We start from the raw sequence: 22,409 nt of genomic DNA, 5'->3' as shown, positions 1-22,409 counted from the left end.
AGAATTAATAACATAGGCTAAATTAATTTTTAGACTTTTTATTTTAGTAACAAGGAAAACAAGGAATTAAAGATCTAACCTGTCAATCTGGTTATTGAAAAAGAGAAGGATGTACGCCACAGGTATTTTATGCATTTTTTCACACAAAGGACTTCTTAGTTACCTTGGGATATAATAGGAATGTGGTGAATCTTGATTTAGGAAAATCCTTTATTATTTTAACTAAAGCTATTTCAGAGTTTTCTGCTTAGAAATTTAGACCAATTAAAATACTCTGTCTAATATAAATCTGTTGAATAAAACTTTTCCTTACTGTTTTTTTTCTCTTCCCTTTGTGGGGGTGGCTGTGTGTGCAGTGTAGCTCTGAAGCCAGTGGCTGGGCAGGTCAGCTGCCCTTTCTTGCAGAAGTGCTCTGCAAATGAATTTTCCAGTCAATCCCAGGACTTGTTAGAGGCTTTTGCTTCACTGACTTCTCTCCCGCGTGGGTGCTCCAAATGCCTCGGTGGGGCCTGAGTGCGCCTGTGGCTCTGGCAGGGGTGACTGACTTGTGTATGAAGGAGGTCACTCTGCAGGAAAAGAAACTGCACAGAGAACTTTGGGGATTGTGTTCAAATATGTCTGTATTTGTTTAATATGGCCAGATGTGCAGATGAGCAATTTCTCCTTTCTGGACTTGTTATCACATTCTGAAGATGGATATTTTAAAGCCAGGGTTTTTCACTTACGAAAATAAGCTTGAGCTTTGTATGCTGTGTAATTTTTTTGCTTGGTTGAGTTGCTAAATGCAAAACTTTTGTTTATTGATCTGTGTGTAAGCAGTTTAATTAAAAACCATGTGGAGTCCTGTAAAAGAATGGCAAAAGTACAATGCTATCCCTTTATACTGTAGTTTTCCGAGGAGTCTATAGCCTGAATATCACCTAGGTAAGCTGGAATTTTCTGTTACTGCTTGTTTTTGAACTTAATGTACTTCTTATCAGGGTCTTTTGCAAAAGGCTCATTCATGTAAGATTGTAGTCTGTTGTGGGTCAGGAGAAACTGAAGAATTCAGGGATGTATTACCAATGTACTTCATCATGTAATGATACATCCATCCATGATTAGAAGATTGTTAATTGAGCATCATCCAAGCTCTTGTCTATTTTGCTTGTACTTTTATCACTTCAAAATGCTTTTCCCACCATTTCTAAACTGCAACTCATAGAGATCTGCTTTTATCCTGTAACTTGCAATCTTCCATAAAGTATTGGAAGTTCTACTAGTTCTCATTTCTGAAAAAGCCCATTTTGTAATTCACACTTGAGACACCAATAGAAAGAATGCAATTCCGTGATGTTGAAGATGTGTGCTGTACTTCGCAGTCATGTGCCAGGCTCTCATAACATCTGCTTTTTTCATGTTGGAAATAACGATGCAACAATTGACATAAAACATAAATTAGCTGTTCTGTGTTTATTTTTTGTCTCTCTAGTGATATCCCACCCTCTGGAGAAGCAGTGAGCAAAAGCAATCGCTCGAAAGTGACCACCCGCTTCCCCAAACTGTCCCGCAGCCACCCAAGGGAGCCCCGGAGCCTGGAGCCCCAGAGTGGGGACCTCTGACCATTCTCCTGAGTTGTCACTATGGGCAGCATGTACTTTAAGTTGTTCTGTGATTCCTTCCTAGCCTATATTTATAATTTAAGCTCCTGAAGAGACTACAGCTGCATCAACTTAAATCCTGAAAAGAGACATTCATTACCAAGGGTCATATCCTGATTAACTACTTTGGAAGGCAGTAATCACTTTCTCAAAAGAATATGAGGGCTCTTCACAAGAGCTCAGCAAACTGATCGGCATTTCCTTTGTTTTGTGAAGCTGTACTGCACGAATTCTCCATTGTTCCTCTGAAGTCCTTCTGTCACAATGAATTCCTTGTTTGTATTATGTTGTCCCTTTTTCCATGTACAGTTTTCTCTTCCAGAGAGACGTGGGCTTCACATCAAGACGATTTTTTTTCCCTTAGGAGAACCTTTATGATTATCACTACTTAATATGTCAGAAGGATGTGTTTAAAAGAACCTCACTAATTTATTACCTTTTGTAAATAGAAAGACTGGGTTGTTTTGTGTTTTTTTTATTGTAAACCTCTGACACAAAGGTTTTTAAAAAACATGACAATGTAGATGATGAGAAGAACATTACAGGTGGAAAAACAGCTTTTGTACATTTCTAGTTAGATATTCTCAATTGCATTCATTTGTGGGAAGTAGTTCTTTAAAATCAGAGAATGTAAAAATTTTTTAGTGAAATTTCAGTCTTCTGTAAGGCAGGTGCAATATTATTCATTTCTACAAACCACCACAAGGATATACAAAATTAGCATGGTACAAAACAGTGCTTTTAAGTCTTGGATTATATTTTGTTAATAGTTTGTTGCTTATGTTACAGAACAGTCCATCATTAACAGGGCAGGGTGGAATTCTTAATCTGATTTTGTAAAACCCTTCACATGGTGATACTTAAAAATTGCCTGTAATGAAAGTGCCTGTTACCCATCACCTATTATTGAAAAGTAATTTGTAATGCTACTACTGTAACTAAAAAATTGACAAGAATTGTTACAAGTGATGGAAGTCCTGACATGGATTAACTGGAATCCAGTTCAGTATCCATTAGCTGCACTGCCGTAGGCAGTTAATTATGTTTTAGCTATCTTCTTCTCTTCATTAAGTTTAAGCAGTGTATGTTCAAATTTTCTATCAATTGTGTTCTGGTTTTCTTTTATGTAAGAACATCTTTCCTGTCAGAAGTTTTTTTGGATAATGTTACTTAAATTAATGTATCTTGTCATTTTATTATCCATTCATTATATTAAATTTTCACATCTTATATTATTCTCCAGGAAAAAACAAGTTGATGATGAGTAACAAACTTTGTACCTCAGTGCTTACTAAAGTTTCAGCAAACTGGAACTTGTGTTCTGCAGTCCTGTGAGCAGTGAGTGTTGTTCAGGCAGGTCAGTGGTCAGTCTTTTTCAGTGGCACCTCTCAGGTGAGAAGGGCTTTGCTACACAGTGAGTGGCATTAGCGCTGCCTGAGTGAAAGCCTCACGTGCTGGATTCCCACCAATGAAATATGGGGCTTTTAGATTGCACTCGACAGCAAAACGTGGCAGAGAGGAGTGGAATTCACTCTCCAGGTCAGAAATTTCAGTAGGTGAAATACCACAAAGTAAAATCATGTCACAGAAATTAAATACTTCCCAGTCACTCTCAGTTACCACACAGACAAAGAGAAAAGCCCAAAAGCCAGCCTGGGAGCTCGCTGCTGTATGTTCATTAACAGATTAATTACTGTTGGTGTTTTGTATTAGTTACAGTGAGGCACTTACTTAAGAAGAAAGGAAAGTGAGTAGATTGGCAGTTAAGTAGCTTCTCCAAACTCTACAGCCTGATGCACTGCTGATGGTTTAATTTGTCTTTGTTGAAAAGTAGCTATAATGATGGTCCCACTTTGAAACAATTTTAACTAATTTTTCAGAAAGTAGAGACTTGGTTAGTAGAAATATGGCACATGTACTAACACTGAATTGCAATTAAATTTGAAAGAAAACACTGTGTGGAAACCTTTGTGATGTATCTGTTACATGAAGCTGTATTAATTTTCAAGAAATAATTCACAGATTCAAGTACTTATTCAGCAAGCTGAAAATGGTAAGAAATTTAATTTACTGTAGGCTGAATTTCTTTTTAGTTGTTTAAAAGGATTTTTTTTTTTTATCTGCATTCAGTCCTTAAAGTTATTTCTTTCCTGATTATCTTGCTTCTTGTAATTTTTAAAGTATGTATGTCGATTACATAAAAATACTAAACTTGTTAACTGTGTACAAATTGCTCTTTGTTAACTTTAGCTGAATTGTGTATCAGATGCTAAGATTACAGTCTGCAAACAATGTTCACTTGGTGATACAAGATACCATAATGGCTGCATTATTAATCCATTTAAAAGCTCAGCTGTGATTTCTCTAAAATCCCAGGAAATAATCAAGTGAAAGCCTTTCTTCACAAGGTGGCATTCCCACTTTATACCCCTGGTTATGTTGAAGACTATGGAGGTACCTGCATGACTGCCAGTAGGTGCCTACTAACAGGAATGCCCAAATTTTTACCGCCTCAAGATATTCTGAAAGGCCCTGTGTTAGAATCCTGTATATCTGTTACAAATCCCACTTCTGTTCATTCACCAGAATCAGCAAAGCTACTTGAAGAAGGTTGACCAGCTGGTATTAAGAATCCCAGGTAGTTTTGTTACTCATCTGAAATACCTGGAAGTGTAACAATGATTCTGCCAGTGGAACGAATTTTTTTTCATTTTGATTCATTTTTCACCCAATTCCATGCACTTAAAATTTTTGTACAGCTCTAAACTTCCTTTGGCTGACTCACAGCTCTTAAAACCCTTCCATGCTCAGTGGGTGGCTCACAATGAGCTGCTGGGTTCATTACTAATGAATTATTAATTAATTCATTACTGACCGTTCCTGTGGCACCAGTGGCCAGTGCTGTAATTGCAGGACAGGACTCGGGACAGGCTGGGCCCTGGAGCTGGTTCTGGCTGCTAGAGCCAGCCTAGAGCAATTTGTGGTCTCATTTGCATTTCATTCCTCTTTGTCTTTAGATCCAGGGCTTCTCCTCTGCATCCTTTAGTGACTGTTCAAAATAAACTGTAAGGAAGTGGCACAACTTCTACTGCAATGCTGTTGTGCAGTCACCTCCACCCCGAGCCCTTCCCTAAGAAGTGCAGAGCAGGCAGAGCTCTTCCAGCTTCTGCAGATGTCTCCATCAGTATTCACAGATTGACTGTGGTTTTTCAGAATCTCATTTATTTAGAGATTCTCTCATTCATTATAGAGAATGCAATGTGTCGACTTGGCTTTTGCAAATAAAATCAAAGTTCTCAATAATAATAATAATAAATCTCCAAGGTTTATATGAGGCAGAATATTGACATAGTTATAAAGGCTTAAATTGATATGTCCATTAAGTCACATATTCTTAGGAAGATAATAATTTCAAAGCAAGTCTTTTTAATGGAATGTATTGTTGATGTGATGGCTGTAATCAAATCATACTACCTTACAGAATCTACTGCAAGTTATAAACCATCATGATTGAATTAATACAAGGATGTAGAGAAAGAACAGAACAATATTAAAGATTACTGGCTAAAAATTGTGACCTACCGCTAAGGTGGGGTGGTTTTTTTGTAACAGTCATGTTTTATTGTAGAGAATAATATCTACATGGTAGCTGTCAAGTCAATAAATACAAACCCACTAACAATGGGGTTGACTGACTCAGAGAAGCTAGCTAATAATAAATGAGACTTGGTGAACCCCCAGTGAACTAATGATGCTTCTGTCAGGACATATTAATGTTCAAAAACCTGGTATTTTGTTACCAGAATCAGTAATTGGTGCTTTCTGATATTGATATCATTATTTTTCCTTCAAAGAATGCTGGGATCTCAGTTCTGCTGGAAGTTTCATGTCATTTCAAAGGTTCAAACTTCCCACTCCAAAACATTTTTCATCTACTGTCTTGGAATTCTGAGAATAGATAACATATACCTGTGGATAGAAATAGTTACCTGCTTGAAATTACAACGAGAAACCTGTGGAAAGCTGTTTAAAAGAAAAATAAATATTTTTGACCAAATCCTGCTGCTATATTATACCCTTGCAAATCTTGGAACCAGCCCTGGGGTCTTCCAGCTGGAACTCTAGGATATATGAAAAGAAACCTGTTCCACAAGAAAACACATTCTCCTCCCTGGAAACAACAGTAATGCTTCTGAACTGGATTATAAATCACTTCTGGAAAAGTGATTAAACAATTCAAGAAAGTAAAGGATTTCTCTCCTTCACCTTCTATAGGTTAGGGTATTTCAGTCAGCACCCTGCATCACATGGAATAGTAACTTGATTATTATTTTATAAGTTTGGTAGTTTCATAGCATTCTGTATTCAAATAAACACTTTACTATAGGAAAATATCTATATAAAATACAAAATACATTTAAAGTTATCAATTAACCTGCTTTGTGTTTCACATATTGAATAGCAGATAAACCACTTGTTGTACAGTGGTGTGACACTACATTTCATTTATTACTCACTCTCCACTAACTGTACTTTTATGATCCAGTTATAGAGAACTTAGATTATTTATAAATTCCTTCTACAAAAATAATGAGAGCATACTTCTAATCAATATTAATGGCATAGTTTTTCATTCATAATGGCATGAATTTATTCTAGACAACAGCCCTGAAATGTTTAGAAAGGAATGACTTTTCCAAATTACAAATTGCTGCAAATAACTGGGCTTAAAAAAAAACCAACAAAAAAACAACCATTTTTTATCACATCAAAACAGAATTTATTGCACTTCCCTGTAGGGGAATGAGTTCCTTTAACAAGATTGCAGAAATTATCTCCATGCCATGACAGTAGTTAAACTGTGATAAGTGGTTTTTTGAGTATTAATCATTTAAGACACTAAACATTATAAAAATGTAAGTGTGGTTGAACAAACAGTTCTGACAGATTGTGCTTTCCTTCTTAGTTATCACTGAGATGAAGAACTCAGTGTCTTGGATGTGGGACCAAACTTGTTGGCAACTGAAGAAGCTGGATTTCTCTTTTGACTTAGGGGAGGGATTTTTTTTTGTTGTTACTATTACACTGTAGAAAAGATATTATTAATAAAGTATATATATGTACAGTATTCACATAAGTATTAATGAATTGTAATATTATTTTAACTTGCTATGCTAATGTTTACATAATAGAATTTTAAAGCAAATGTATATATATAAAATTTTCTAAATACTTTCTTGGGTTTTTTTTTTAATATCCTGTGATAATTTTATTGTAACCAGGTTAAAATATGCTACTTTACCAAGAAGAAAATAAAAAATTTCATCTATTCTTTGAAGCAGAGTGTTTATACATCCTATTTGTTCTATTCAGCTGTTTTGTAATTGCTTCTTTATGTTCATTTTTTCTCAATGTCTTTCTAGAATGATGTATGTACATAATAGACTTGGTTAAAATCTTATTTCTTCACATGAGAAGTAGTATTTACTGAAAGCCATCTTGAACATTTTAGTTGATAATCACATTAGATAAATCACTCAGGAAGGCAATAATGCCAGGCAATGCCACATTTGTGCGGTTTGGCTTTTTTACATTGATAGTTGACATCTGAATGTTTTATTTCCTTTTATTGTGCTGTGATACAGTTGGCAATTCATATCCAGTTCATCACTGTGTCATAACTGGCACTTTTGTATCCAGTTCATGATGGGATGCTTCCATATCATGTGAAAAAGGAAGTTTTAAAAAAGAAGCATTATATGTATTGAATCAATTTCCACCAGACAAAGCTGTAGTTTAATAAAAATAAAGTGTTGGTAGATTCCTCATACTCACAGAATAACCTGCTGGTTAATTCAATTTTAATTCTTTAAGCTACTACCATTGTAGAGTGATCTAATTAGGTGAACAGTTCATGTTAAAAAAAGACAGACACTTACTGTAAAATTCACAGTGATGTTTATCTCCGTCTTTTAAAATCTGCAGCAGGTTAGGTGTCATTACAGAAGTTAGATGACAGAACTTATAATTAGTCTTGGCAGTCCTTAGAATTTTGTTTTGCTTTTCATATCTCAGTTACTTAAGATCATAAAGCAAAATGATGCTATAAACTTTAAATCAATATTTTCAGGCAAAGGTTTTTTTTTTCCCTTTTCTGCCTGCTTGAGGTACTAGAGCACAAATAGCACCAGGCTGTTGATGGGGACTGTCTAGACTCATGTCCCTGCACCAGGGGTGAAGTTTCAGCCCTGCAGAACAAGGGTCTGTTCCTAGTGGTTATTTCTTGGCCACTTGAGCTTTATTTCCTGCGCACCAGCACATCTGAGCCTTGGAACTGCATGGGAAGGGTAAAACCTGATCATTAGGAGAAAGATAAGCAGATTCCCAATCCTGGGCTGGAGAAGGCTGGAAGGTGCAAGGTTGATGTTGCAACCCTTTATGTGCTGGATCCCACTGCTTTGTTCAGCTGCTGCGATGCTGCTGCTTAGTTGCCACCTTTAAAATCCTGGGAAGAACAAGATCATTGGAAGGGACCACTGATCTTTCTGGGCATCCAGGCAAAGCTTCAGGTTGCGTTTGGAAAATTACAACAGCTTGGCATTTCTATGTGGGCCTACAGAGTTTAAAGTTTCTCTTTTCAGGAAAGGATCTGTGGAGGATTTACTGCTTTTTTGTTTGTTTGTTTTTGTTTTTTTTTTAATTTCCCTATAAATTTTAAGGAAATATGGAAAAAGCTTTGTACAAATGATCTGTCAGAAGAAAGAGCAAAGATACTTTTAAAATAATGTTTAGAGTAAGACTTTTGCTACTGCACTTCAGTCTTTCTGAATGACTTTTAAAGTATTGTGAGTGAACTTACTGTATTCCCAAAATTAAAATAGATAGCTGACATTTTGATATATTGCAAGTCGTGCTTGATTTTTTTCTAGAAATCATCATGCAGATTGTGTGTGTCATGCCTATTTTCTGAATTATTCTTGACATTTTTTGACCTGCACTGGGACAGCAGGCTTTTATTATGTGAGATTTGTTAGAACCATAGTGGTAACTTTATTTTTATTTCCAATTCAACGATACAAATGCCATTTCCAACATTTCTTAATATCCCAGTATTTTAAAGATGCTCAGCAAGTGCATATACCTTATCCCATACACCATCATTCCTCATGTCTTTATTTTTAATGTCACCTTCTAGCCTTACTCATATGGAGCTTGTAATTGGTTCAGTCACGTGGGCCCTCATTGACAGAAGTCCTGCCTTCAGAGCTTTGTGCTGAGCAAGATGTTGTGCTCTGGGTGAGCATCTGCACTTGCACATTGTTAAAATACCAAGCCTGTGGCACCTTGGGCTTGGTCTTTCTGTGGGAAGCTCTTTGCTTGGAGATTCACTTTTTACACCTGCTTGTGTTGAGTTTTTGATATTTTTGGGATCTCCATTGGATCACTAAGATCTGCCCTTCCCCAGTTTTCTAGAATTCATGTCTGACAAATTCACCCTTGCATAGGGCTTTGGTTCTGATTTTAACTACTCCATTTTCCTATTAATAATATTTTAATGATTAATTTTATTCCTTGTGCTGCATATTGTTCAGAATCAGCTGAGGTACATCAAGGCTTTGTTTCACTCAGTGTGAGTTCTACACCATCAACATTTCGTGGACTTGATGCTAGTTTGGACCATTCACTTAAGAATTGGACTCCAAGATCCTTGTGTGTTCCTTCCAACTCAGAACATTCTGTGATTCTGTGGAACTCTGCATGACAAAAGCCTGTTTTTAATCATTCCAAGTAACATCTGCCAGAGTTGTCAAAAACAATACCTTTCTTTGGGAATTATTGCTATTATAAAATAGATTTCATATTGCTATTACAAAGCTTCAATCTATGAAAAATATTTACAGGTTAAGTGAATATAGGAAGAAAAGATTTAATCAGGATAATTCTAATTTTAAATACCTAATTTTTGTAAGTATTTTGCTTTTTCTTCATTTTATTCCTGATTTTTTCAAGTGCTAATTCATCCATGAAGGAAGACGCTTCAACATGTGCCAATTACACTGACAGTTTCTGCACTTCAGTTTCTAGTTGGAAATTAAATGATGTTTATTAACATTCCCAATTTTATATAGAATCATTGAATCATTCAGGTTGGAAAACACCTCTAAGATCATCACATCCAGCTGTTCCCCCAGCACTGCCAAGTCCATCATTACCCCATGTCCCCAAGTGCCATGTGCACACAACTTTTAAATCCATCCAGGGGTGGGGAGTCCTCTTCTTCCCTTGGCAGCTGTGCCAGGACTTGACAACCCTTTTGGTGAAGCAATCATTCTTGATATCCAATCTAAATCTTCCTTGGGACAACTTGAGGCCATTTCCCCTCCTTCTCTTAATGGGGAGACCTGGCTGCACCCTCCTTGCAGTTAATTGGGGAGGGTGAGAAGGTCCTTCCTGAGCCTCTTTTTCTGCAGGCTGGGCTCCCCCAGCTCCCTCAGCTGCTTCTGGTGCTCCAGCTCCTCCCCAGCTCTGCTCCTTTCTCTGGACATGATCCAGAACCCCCATGTCCAGTTGTGGCCATGAAAGGCCCAGAACTGGACACAGGACTCCAGGTGTAGCCTCAGCAGTGCCTGGGACAGGGGGACAATCAGTGCCCTGGTCCTGCTGGCCATGCTGTTCCTAAGAAAATTTTCAGGTGCCTTCCAAGGAGGGAAGATAGGTTTACAGAAAAGTAGAAAAGCAAATATAATTTAATATAGTTAAGTAACATTCTAGCTAGCAATAAAAGCAGGTAACACCTCAGACATCTGTCACTGGAAATACATCTTGTTTCCACTGATGCACAAAAACAAGTGTATTTCTTAAGTATAAGATTAAAATAAAATATAATGTCCTTTATATTTCAGCTGCTGAGCAGTTTGAAGGATCTGCTTTTCAGATCTGAGCTTTAGATACACACTAATACTGTGTAGCACACATTTTAGCTACTCACTCAGCTTTATCTTGAAGCAGCTCAAATTCTCAGTGGGCTTTTGTCTAATACAGGGATGGAACACACAGTTCTTTGTGCACCCAAAGTGATACGTATGGCTTCAAGCAGTTAAAAACATGAGAGGCATTTTTGCAGTGGTACTTTAATTTCAAACAATGCATTAGATGTAACTGTAATTTTTGGTAACCATCTGGTTGATATTTTTTAAAGGTGAAAAAAAAGTGTGAATTGGCAGACGAGATATATCAGTACCTCTGAGCAGCTGTACTGTGTTGCAAAATACAAGGTAACTGGATACTAGGAAAAAGGAAAATAAAAGAAAGCACATGTTCTGACCCATCAGGAAGCAACAGAAAAAGTGAGTGAGGAATTCAATGTAGGAATATATTAAAAAAGTGTTTAAATTTGTACTATATCAAACTGCCACCATATGTTCCATAATGAGGTAAAACAAAATGGGTAATGGATCTGTTAACGAGTCTGTCAAGCCATAGGACCCTTTGGATATGTCAGTAATTAACAAATAACATCTGCTGTCAACTGCTGTACTTAATCAGCATGGGGAAGGTTCTCCTCCCTGCGTGACAGAGGGTACACTATGATACTCTGCTTTTCCTTAGGGATTGAAAATGTCTTTGACCACACTGCTGTATGCAGAACTCCTGCTGAGATGTAATTAATGGGAAATCTGGACATGCAGAAGCAGCAGAACACAGCTAGACTGGCACTATCACTGCAGACTAAGAGCTTTGACTACCTTTGATAATTTTTCTGTCAGATAATTCCTGACGGCTGTAATGCCCTACTGTGTTTACAGACTGCACCTTCAGAGTGGCTGATATGCAGAGATATACAGAGAGACTAGTGATAACCCACTACCTCATTTAAAGATGCACAACAGGTATGTTCTTGTTTTTGCTGATAACAGGGACAGGAAAATGTGCTGAGGCTTGTTAATGGACTCCTTGGTTAGAGAGAAACTGTCAAGTGCAATGCACCAATGCACCTTGAGAACCACCACCAACATAAGGGAAATTAAAAGATCCTGAAGGTCTCAAAAGAAGTGAGTTTCAAAACTTCTGAGTTGTAGCAGTAGTGGAACTCTGCAGGAGTTGATCTATTTATCCTACCCATTTCTGAATCCATCCTGTCCTGAGAATTCACAGGGTTCCTCCAGACCAGAGGAATATTAGATGCTCTGAATTAACTCTGTGCCCTTTAAGTGCAGCTGGTACAGAGAAACAGGGATTTGCAAAGCAAAGAGCTGACCTTTCATTCATATCCACATGTTCAAAAACAGATTTAAATACAAATCTTAGAAATCTTGTGCCAGAAGAACAGTTTGAAATAATGAGATTTTCCTTTAATCTTCATCACGGTTCATTACACAGATAATATATTATTCATCACATAGATAATGAATATCTAATTAGCTAAGATAACACTCAAAACTATCTAATAAAAAGTACTTAAGTTGGTAAATAATTTTTGTAAATTTAAGTAAATTTGCTTAATCACAACTGGTTGCTGATGCAGGTGTTACTATGCTCATGTAATGTGAGTTTTAAGCATCCCCTCTGCTCTGATCATACTGGTCTGGGTTGCACAGAATAACTCAGCTTCTGTGATTATCCCTTTACTCTCCCATGAATTGTGATAACAAAATACCAATTTTAAATAATAACTGTTTTAACTAAGACAATGCAGTATCAAGTTAATCATGGGGCTGGACAATGTGCACAGTCCCATTGTGAGGAGCAGTGTTCCTCTGTCCCTGATGGTTCTGCTTTGCCAACACAGGCAGTCATCTCCCTTCTGTGTCCCATTCAGGTAGGTTAGCAAACATATAAACACCTCTCTTCTTAACCCACCATTAAGAGTAAGCTAAGGCTGAGAATCCTCACTCCAGTTTGGCCTTGCACATGGACTGTTCTGATACCATTTAAAGAACAGAGACCCCTTATGAGTTGCACTTCAGTTGCTCAAAAAGAAGGCACCTAAAATACGAAAAATTCTGTTTGACCTGACAATGTAGTTCTATTTAAGAAACAGAAAGTGTGCTGGATAATGTATGCAGACACCTCTGTCATGAAGTCTCATGGGGTTTCACACCCAATTATCTGTGACCACCTCTGGTTACCATAGCAATTCTCTCTTAATTAGAAATTCATCCTCTGCTCATGGCCTATCTGTGCTAAAGCATGAAATTCTGTTACACACTTGGGCATTTTATTTATTTGTTTATACACTGACTGTAATTTACTGTGTCAAATGACATCCATATCCAGTAGTGCGCTGGATTTTTGACTCCAACATTGATTAGAATTGTAATTCTTCAGTGTGTCCTTGAGCCACTTTCAGTCTGTGTATAAGGGGCAGGCCACCAGGAGAGAGGGCAGTGATGTTGGAGGTGTTAATACATGAAATAATATAGTCAGTAAGGTGGAAGCAGCTCTTTGACTACTCCTTAAGAGGAAGAACTCTGTGAAACCTTCCACCTGTACTCAGGCTCAAGTTAGTTTTATAGCATTTGCAAAAGGAATGGGTCTCTGCCCATATAGAAGTATTTGATAATGTGTGAAGTTGTCCATAAGGTGGACAAAAACCACCACAGGATGTTTTCATGACAGATATAAGAGATTTACTCCTTCTCTTAGAAAAAATAAGATGAGAGGAATGAGAATACCTTACATGCACTGTAAGAAGGCAGTTCTAAAAGTTGGTCATGATACCAATGCTTGGGATACAAGCTCAAAAGCAAACAGCATGATCCTAAACATTCCTTCCTGTACTCCTGGGGAAAGCAGAGACTCACAATTCTTGGAGTTCAGACCAAAACTGTGGTATCAAAAATCTCTGTGGTTTCTGATTTAAGTATAGAATCTCAAAGTACAAACACCTCTAAGATCAGCCAAATCCCCATACAAAATGCTACAGCATGGATCAGTTCTTTTGAGGGAACAGGACAAGAATAGAACATGATTCAGAAATGTACTCAGATAGTGCATTTATAACACCAATTTAAGAACTTCCTAAACAGAATAGAATAGAAAAGACAAACTCATACATTGCAAGGTCCAGAGAGATTGTTTTTGAATGTTTGATCCACTTGTTGCAACATCTGAGGGCTACAGGCTTTTGCTCTTCAGTCTGGAGTTCTGGGGCTGCAAGAAGTTTAGGACTGTGCTTTGATATGAGAGAACTGAGAGAAAGAATATGAAACATTCAGCTTAAAACAGGTTACCCCATCTGCTATCTCTCACAACGACCTCTACTGCAGGCCCTGATGTACAATGAGAGGGGCTTTAGCATTTATGTAAACTCATCGGCCAGGTTGGAAGGCAATGCCCTCCATTCTCCCAATGTGGAGAAATTGTCATTTACTGTGTGCTATGAAGCTCATATAGATTCTGTTGTATCTTAATATGTAACATGCTGAAGAGGCCAAGCAAAAGCAGTCTTACCTTCTGCCATATATTGCACCATGTCTCCAGTTTCTCATGTAATACAGAGTTTTGGTTATTGCTCAGAAATTGCCACTGTTACATAGGAGCAGGACCAGACAAAAAACAGCAGGAGAAATCCAAACCAATTTCAGCTTTGTGGCCATGATGTGGACACGAGATGTCAGCCAGGTGACAGCTGAGCTCTGTCAACTTTTACTTTGTTATTTAGTGCTTCTCCCAGCTTATTCAAATACTGGATTCAGAACTAAAATGCAGTTGTTATTTTCTCTGAACATGCCTGGCATAGAAAGAAATGGTGTTTTTAATTTAATCAGTCTGAAAACATTCTTTAATTGATTAATAAACAGTTCTTAAGAAGCACAAGTAACTTGGGCAATTGGCATGTATCTTTAATTACAATTTTAGCCATAATAATTATTCTTGAGTCAGCTGTACAGCATTATTACCATAAGCAAACCTTCTTATTTTAAAATCTAATGTCACAATGCAATTGATTAAGGTAAAATGGGATTATGCAGCAGTAAAGGCTTCAGAAACTGCTCAGGGGAGCAGTCAGCATGTATACATATACGTTTGCCAACATTCTCAGTATAAACTAAATGACTCGTTATATGGTATCTTTGTTGTGCCTGGATTCTGATTTTCTATGAGTCATCCTTTGATTTACCAAAATAGAATAAGATGAGTAAGAGAGTCAATTTATAGGGAAAAAAGTCTGCAAGCTGCGTAAGGTCCAACACAGTTACAGATTTTTCAACTTCTCTGTGCTCTTTATTGGCTCTGAACTTCACACCAGAACTCTCCTGCCATTGAATATCTTCTGCAAGGAGGAATTCTGTGAAAAACTTCATGAAGAACCATGGTCAGTCTTTATTACTGCACAGACCATAACAGTTTTCTTTCTGACTAACCTTTTCTATTGAATTTGGATTCCTCTGTAGCTGCAAAATTTCATCACATGTAACACTGTAAAGGCACATAGCACATCTATGTGATGAAGGGGATAAAAGCAGTTTTCTATTACCACCACATTAAGGTGAGATTGGATTTTGCATTATGAATTATCATCTTCTTTTACATATTGCTAAACAGAATGCAATGTTCCATTTAGATGTAACTGAGCTGGAATGTGAGGGAGTTTTAAGCATTTGTATAAGGACAAGAAGAGGGAGCACATTTGACATGTTTAGATTTTTAAGTTGTCTTCAATGTATAGCATCTTACAATTAGCATACTGATGTTTTTCACTCAGAGAGGTAAAAAAAAACTGTGCAGTACATTTGACTATGCCATCAGGAATAGTTTGAAAAATCCTTAATTGCAGTATTAAGAAAATGAAACAGCAACAGTGTCCTGCAGAGATATGTCAAAGCTGAGAATTCCCTGGCTGTGCAAGGGGCGACCCCGTACTGATACAGTTCTGCAAAGTATAAAGCCATACTACATGGATATATTCTTAAGGCTGAAGCTTTTCCTCAAGATTCATTATTTTAAAATTATTTAGAGTAAAAGGATACTTAAGAAGTTATCTACTCAATATCAGTACTAATGGATAAATGGTAATAGTAAAGTTGTAGTTTTATAGTATTTAGTTCAAGATAAGCTACTGTAAATTTTTTTTTTTTAAAAAATAACAGTTAACAGTTTATCTTTGCTTTGATTTTTAAAATCTTTGTCTATTTGTGTTTCAACTGTTCTTTGTTATGTAACTGTTCCCATGGCCCATGGAAATCAGGTTCACTGTGAGGTTAAATGGTACCTTGTCGAAGCAGGGATGTGACCCAGGATGAAGGACTCGTATGACTCCGTTTGTTTTCCTGCTTTGTAAATCTTCTGCCTCTGCATACACGGATGCGTAGGAAGAGGAGAACAGATGTGAGGGAAAGGTCAGGGATGCTGTGAAGTCTGTGAGGCTTTCCTTTTACTTTCTATGAGATTTAGATGACTCCTTTGTGCAGATACATGAAAACACTCCTCAATGAATGTAAGTGTTTATATTTAGTGAAGTATAAACCAGGAGAGAAGGGAAAGTACAGACCAAGTAGCATGCACATACCAAATGCCATCCAAATCCAGTATTGACCCACTGTCAGTATATTAACTAACAAGAAGATTCCCTCACATATAAACATGTTTTCTACATCCCTATCAATGAATATCTGAAATTGCTGAACTGAAACAATTTGTGCATCTGTGTGGGTATGCAGTTTTAGTAAATCCAAATTACAAAGTTTGCCAGTGCACTGGAGAACACAGAATTGCTTCTTTGTCCTGAGTTTGACATTATAACAAAGGATAATCCTATGAACTGTTCAAGTCATTATAGTCTATTACCTAGAAGCAAGGGATAAACTGTGATCATTTTCTCATTAGAGGTCAGTTAGTTGAGGTTGTAATGGACTACATGGTATTTTAACATCAATGCCATCATAGATTAGCTGCACCTTCTACTGAGAGACATTGAGAAGGATTCCCAGTACTTGGTTTCTCCAGATATGCCACATTCTGATGACAAACATCCAGGAAACTCAATCCATGGGCTGAGCCTACAGCTTCTCCCCACAGGTAAAGCAAACCAGGCAGAGTTGCTTTGTCCAAAGGTGACTCTTTGGCTGCTATGACTCTTGATCTCCAAGTTCTCTTTGTTTATTATTTGTTATCTTCCTTCTACCTGTAGGTTAAAGCTTTATAAGCTTTATAAAGGGGGGAAAAAAAAGCAGCCATGCAATTTGTTTATTCTGATGTTCAAAATGTTTCCCAGAGTCAAAGTTTATTTTCCTATTTCCATGTGTGTTTCTCTGTGTCTGGCAAACATAGGTGCCAAGTGATCGTTTTGGAACTGGGTCCTGTCTCATCCATTCCTTGCCCTGGTGTCAGGTTTATACTTACCATACTCACATTTTCCCCGTTTCAGCCTGGCATTACAGAGCTTGGGAAGCAATTTGTCTGGGCTGCTGGCTGGCTAAGCAGTGCACATGGCTTGTGCTTGCTGGCTGGCAGCTGGCAAGTCATCTCAAGGATATCTGTTCTGCAAGGAACCAGAAAAGGTTGTTGTTATTGTATCCTTGGAAATGAAGGCTGGCAGCAGCCAAATGTTTGTATGGTGCTCTCTCCTCATGGTAGTGCAAGAACTCAAAAATGGGCTTACACCTGTACACTGAGTAGGAGAGACACTGCCATGGACTACAGTTGCACATAGGCAGTTGGGCAGACACTGTTTTGGAAGGAGTGAAAGGATATTGGATGAGTAAATCATGAAAAAGATGACATGGAGCTCAGAGTTTGTAAAATAATGTAATTCAAACTCCATCCCTTCAAGAGTATGCTCTTTATGAACTTATATGCAAATTCTCCTTCTTACTCTCACAGAAACAGCAATTTTTTATGGATGGCGAGGAGTCTAGTTTTGACCTAATGTATTCTGAAACACTAATGAGAGTAAGCTTGAACACTCCAGGAACATTTAACTGGAAATGGTTAAGGGGAAGAGCCAGAATTGTTGCTCAGGTGATGTTCCCTTGTTTGCAGATCAGAGGTCTCATTACAGTCAATCAGTAGAAGGATGGAAATGAAAACAAACAACTTCCACTATTATTTTTTGTAATAAAGTTGTGCCTGAAAAAAAAGGCATAGACTTCCACTGATGAAATCTGGGCAAATGTATTTCTCCTCCATTAGGCCATTGTTGTAAAGGAATTCCAAGCTATTTCCAAGGAGATTTTAAGAATCAGGTCATGCTCTGAGGCCCCAGTTTGAGTGGTTACATACACCCTATACTGCCTGGCAGCAGATATGAATGGCATGAAAAAAAGTAATTCAGGGAGAAAAGTTGTTTATTCAGCAGTCATACAATTCCAGCATGGAAGCCACTGGCATAAACAAATGAAAGCAATTTATGTATGTACATAAAGAACATAGTGTGAAATTCCCATTTGTAAAGTGGTATAATGTACTACAGAGGCTTTTTAGTGTGAAAGAAAGGCATCAGGAGCAATTCTGAAACATATAAAGCTGACTGATTGTCTATAATGCTCCTCAAAAAGAGCCATGTGAGAAAACAAGGCATCAATAAAAGGGATGGTGAAAAATATTAAAGTAGAATACCAACAGAAAACCTCTTGTGCATTTAGTCCAGTATTTACAAAAGGACTTATGCTCCAGAATTACAGTCAAGCAGTAAAACTTTGGGACTTCATTGTTTCCCATGATTCTTAAAGAAGTAACCTTTCTAATTTAAGACACAGTAAACCCCTTAAAAAAACCAAACAAACAACTTACCAAGAAGTGAATTCAGGTATTATTCAGATAGTGAGTTATACTCAAAAGCATTCATAAGCAGTTGCTCACTTTGTGAAGCAAACAGACTTTCATTCAGCATGAAAAATGGATCCTTTCCTTCAAGAACTACATAAAATCAGGAAATGCCACCTAGCTTTCCTCTATTTTTTGTATTCCCCAGGTCACCTTATTAACACAAATAACACAGGACTAGTTCTTGGTGGAGATTTATAACAGTAAGCCTTATTATTAATTTCTTCAGGATTTGGTGAAAAGCACGTAAAATATTTCTGCTTGAGATTCTTGCATTTTCATCCTTATATTAAACAAAATGGCCTATTTAGAGACAAGTTTTCAGCAAGTAAAATAAGTGCATTCAACCATTATGTAAATTCTGTAAGATTCCAACTTCTCACAAAAATAAAAGTTCATACTGTAAAAATACAAAATAGACATATGCTAGAAATAACACGGCTTAAAGTGTTTTGAATGTACTATGAAATACAAATCAGATATACATTGTCCAGTATGTAAGATTTTGTAACTGTATTAAGAACTCTAGCTTCATGCCGATAAAGCCTCCATCTATAATTCATTTTTAGTAAAGCAACATAATCTGTATATTAATATTTTAATATAGTAAATGCTTGGAGAGACAAAGGAATGAAATTTTGGTAGGCAAAGATATGGAGACACTACACTTGTTGGCCAGATCTTAGCTCCCCTTGGGGTTCTGATTTTGTAGCCTATTAAGCACGTTCTTGGTTTTTTACTTTTCCTAAAGAGCAAGGCACATAAACTCAGCCTGAACTTTGAGGTAACACTTTTGTAGTTAGCTCTTCTTGAAAATTGTTGAGTCATTTCAGTATGGGCTTATCTGGCTGCTGAAGGAATGGATCTGCAGGGAGGAAGAGAGAAGCTCATGAGTCAGGTTCACCCAAACCCACATTTCTGTAGTGCTGCCCCTCCTTCCCTCACCCCAACCTGATTTTACATTGTGTGGAGTGGAAGCTGGCCACAGCTGAAATCTAATCACCTACCAGAGGCTAAGCCAAGACAAGATGCCAGATTTGATGGCTTTTGTACTGTCAAAAAAACTCCTGCAAGGGTCTGGAAGTAGCAAGAATAGCCAAAATAGAGGAGCCACATCCCTGCCACATTTATATTTGAGTTACAGCTTGAGTGGCAAACTCAGCAATGCCATGATTGAGTGACTGAAAAGTGAGCACTAGGAATGCACAGGACAAGAGGAGCATGTAATAATTATGGCTGGTCTGCATAAAAACTGAAAAAAACTACACTGTAGAATTCAATCAGTCTGTTGTATAAATCAGAAATTGACTTGAGAAAAAAAAAAAAAAAAAAGGAGTAACTTCCACATTAGGGAGCTTAAGCTGTAATTTAGCAAAGTTAAAATTCATGTAATCCTATCATCCTTTATAAAACACTGGAATTAATATTGTTTGAGAAAATAAAAAGTTAATCAATATCACACCTACGAAAATTAATACTGTTCACACAAATAAGATCAGCCAAAGGCAGCATGTACATCTTAATCAGGGAACACAAAAGCAAGAGCTCTGGGGGAACCTGGAGTGGTTGTCTAGGAAACAGCAACAAAAACCCCAGTATATGAATTCTGCTGCTAACAAGCAGTCAAGGTTCATGAAGACACCACAACTTTTCAAGGGGAAAATTCAGAGAACTAGAATCTCTTCTGAGAATTCCCAAGTAACCTTAAGTTTTGGAAATGTCACATAATTTAGACAAATAGGAGTGATGCAATAGAGGAAAAAACCCTGCAGCATTGTAGATAGCCTGAGCCAGTGACCACACCTTGCACCCAAATTTTGCACTTTTATGAGTGGTTGGTTTTCCTGAGACCACCTTCACATCTACATGTAAGTAAGCACTGATAAGAGTCTGACAAGGACATGTTTACTGCAGGTGTTAAATCTGTGCATGGTACTTGTAAGACAATGTTGAGAGCCAGCACAGAGTATTGTACTTTCCCAGTTGTAATAGGTTAGTGGGATGAGGTACTGACAAAACATTATTAAAATGTATGTATGTGCTTATTTTTTAATTTCATGCACATCTTGGCTTTCTGCAGATCAATCTGGAATGTCAGACAACTGCAACACAACATATCCTTTCATATCAGATGCCCTTGGGTTTTGTTCCCATCAATTATTGGTTTCACTTGTGAAAAGCAAATTGAGAGTTCATAAACAAAAATTGAATCTTCAAATTGTGTTACTATCCTGGATATCTGCAGTGTCCAGGGGTCAGCATTAAAGGATGTACTTTGTAAATTGCCTGGTATAACAATAAAAAAAAGCAAAGCGTCTGGGTTTCTTTTTTTGCCCTCCAATTTGCAGCAGGGCAGTATTACAGCAAGTTGAGAAATCTGAAGTGTTATTGACTGCAACATTTTTTCTGTCATTTTCTTTGACAGGTATTTTGGAGCAAGGATATTGGTACCTGAAAAGAGTCTTTTAACTGTAGTTAAAGAAGAGTTACCTGGGAAATATTACAGCCCCTGAGTGGCCTCCTCTCTGAGCAGCGGATGTGTGTGTTATCTCCGTGGCACAGGAGGAAAGGCTGATATGATAAGGACTAATGCAAGTTTCCCTGACACATTTCGTGTCATCCTCCTAAATTTCACCTCCTCTTGGATACCTGTCAGCCACTGCACCTCATGGAGACAGGGCTGAAACGTGAGCAGAGCAACAGGGACGCAGATGAGCCCTGTGGTCGGGGAGGGCACACGGTGTGTTCAGAGTCCCCGTCACCAGGCACTGGATGAGCTCGGAGGCGGTGGCACAGGTGGCGTTTGGGTGCAGTCAAGTGACAGAAAGCATTGACAGGTGAGCGCCTTCCAGCGCCGCTCCGCGGGGAGCCGAGCCTCCCTCAGGTGTCTGGAGCAGCCTCGTGTGCCCTTCAGCCGCTCTCTTTGCCAGCTGAAATTTAAGTTTCAGGCTCTGCCACAAGCTTTCCTCCCTGCACAAAGCATCTGCCACCTTTTTGGCTGCGGAGGGGTTTTCTCCTCCTAAAGGTCACCTCAGCTCCCAGCAGCCACTGCTGGCTGCCGATCAGCGCTGCTGCAGAAACTTTTCCCTATTCATCAATCTAAAGTTTTCCCATGCTCTCCTCCCGCGGGGTGCCCTCCTCCAGCAACCTTCTGTAAATTAAAACCGGGATGATTTTCCTGTGCTCACCCTGCCGCTAATAACAGTGAAGGGCAGCGGCTGCCTCCGGCCACTGCTTGCCTCAGCCGCCACAGCCCGAGCTGGGGGAGCCGGCGGCCTCCACAGGGGATGGGAACTGAGGCGTCTTCTGTGCCAGCATCTCCAGAAAACACGGTTTAGAGCACATCCTGCCTCACAGGCATCGTGGGAGTGTGCTCGCGTTTCCCTCACAACCGGCTGGGTGCCGTGCCCGGGTTTCTCTCCCCAGCAACCCGGCGTTGTCCCGGGGGTTTCCCTCAGGAAGGTACTTCCAGCCCCGGTAGCGGCCGGCTGGGTGCGGACCGCCGAGGGGAATCGGCCGAGCAGTTTCTAGAACCGTCTGAGGGCAGGGCCGGGCCGCGCCGGGCCCTGCCCTGCCCGCCTCCCCTGACCTCCCCTGGCATGGAGGACCTTAGTAGGAATAATATTTTAAATCATGGCTTTTAGCCCTAACGTTTGTGTTACCCGCGGCTGACCCCGCCAAGGTTACAGAGCGCTGCGGGGAGAACACGCTGTGGGAAGCTGTGAGCTGCCTTGTCCCCAGCGTGCCGCGCCTGGCCGGGGTGGCTGCCGGCTGAGCAGAAAGGCAGCAGATGTTTAATGTCTGTCTGCGAAATACGAAATGCCACCAGGCTCTTCACTGCTCAGCCCTTTGCGGTATTTCCCTTATGGCTGCCTCGCTTCTTTTGTTCTTCCTTGGCAAGCTAAACGAGGAAGGAACTCGTGAATTAATAGAGGAGGAGGTGTCAAAATCTAAATGATTTTTTTTCTTGCTAGTATTTACTCAATTTGCAACACTTGTCAC

At 38.7% G+C, this 22,409-nt stretch overlaps 1 protein-coding gene and 1 long non-coding RNA gene across 9 annotated transcripts in view; one reads left to right on the top strand and one right to left on the bottom strand.

The window, feature by feature from the left end:
* SNX29 (sorting nexin 29) overlaps positions 1–6,978 on the top strand; it is a 102,009-nt gene extending 95,031 nt beyond the window's left edge. For 3 of the 5 annotated variants that reach the window (XM_086853707.1, XM_086853711.1, XM_086853712.1), the window contains one exon: positions 1,472–6,978. In XM_086853707.1, coding sequence (XP_086709833.1) covers positions 1,472–1,601 — 130 coding nt within the window. In that variant the 3' untranslated portion in view covers positions 1,602–6,978. Of the gene's footprint in view, positions 1–889; positions 925–1,471 lie in introns of all 5 variants that reach the window. The other 2 variants (XR_015277190.1, XM_086853710.1) reach the window with 2 other exon arrangements.
* LOC111935963 (uncharacterized) lies at positions 6,397–21,936 on the bottom strand. 4 transcript variants are annotated; one of them, XR_015277198.1, is made up of 6 exons: positions 21,596–21,705; positions 20,898–21,087; positions 16,986–17,124; positions 15,856–15,935; positions 14,094–14,373; positions 10,806–13,793 (listed from the first exon to the last, which is right to left on the bottom strand). It is a non-coding gene; the product is annotated as an uncharacterized LOC111935963 (long non-coding RNA). The 4 variants fall into 4 exon arrangements; XR_015277196.1 differs by lacking the exons at positions 10,806–13,793; positions 20,898–21,087 and adding an exon at positions 6,397–9,394 and having other exon boundaries at positions 21,596–21,921; XR_015277197.1 differs by lacking the exon at positions 20,898–21,087 and having other exon boundaries at positions 21,596–21,936.
* Positions 21,937–22,409: the final 473 nt, after the last annotated feature.

Source organism: Cyanistes caeruleus, chromosome 17 (genome assembly GCF_971803275.1).
Source record: "Cyanistes caeruleus chromosome 17, bCyaCae1.hap1.1, whole genome shotgun sequence".
Taxonomy (NCBI): domain Eukaryota; kingdom Metazoa; phylum Chordata; class Aves; order Passeriformes; family Paridae; genus Cyanistes; species Cyanistes caeruleus.
Note: the sequence above shows the minus strand (reverse complement) of the source record. Positions and strands in the feature narration are given on the sequence as shown.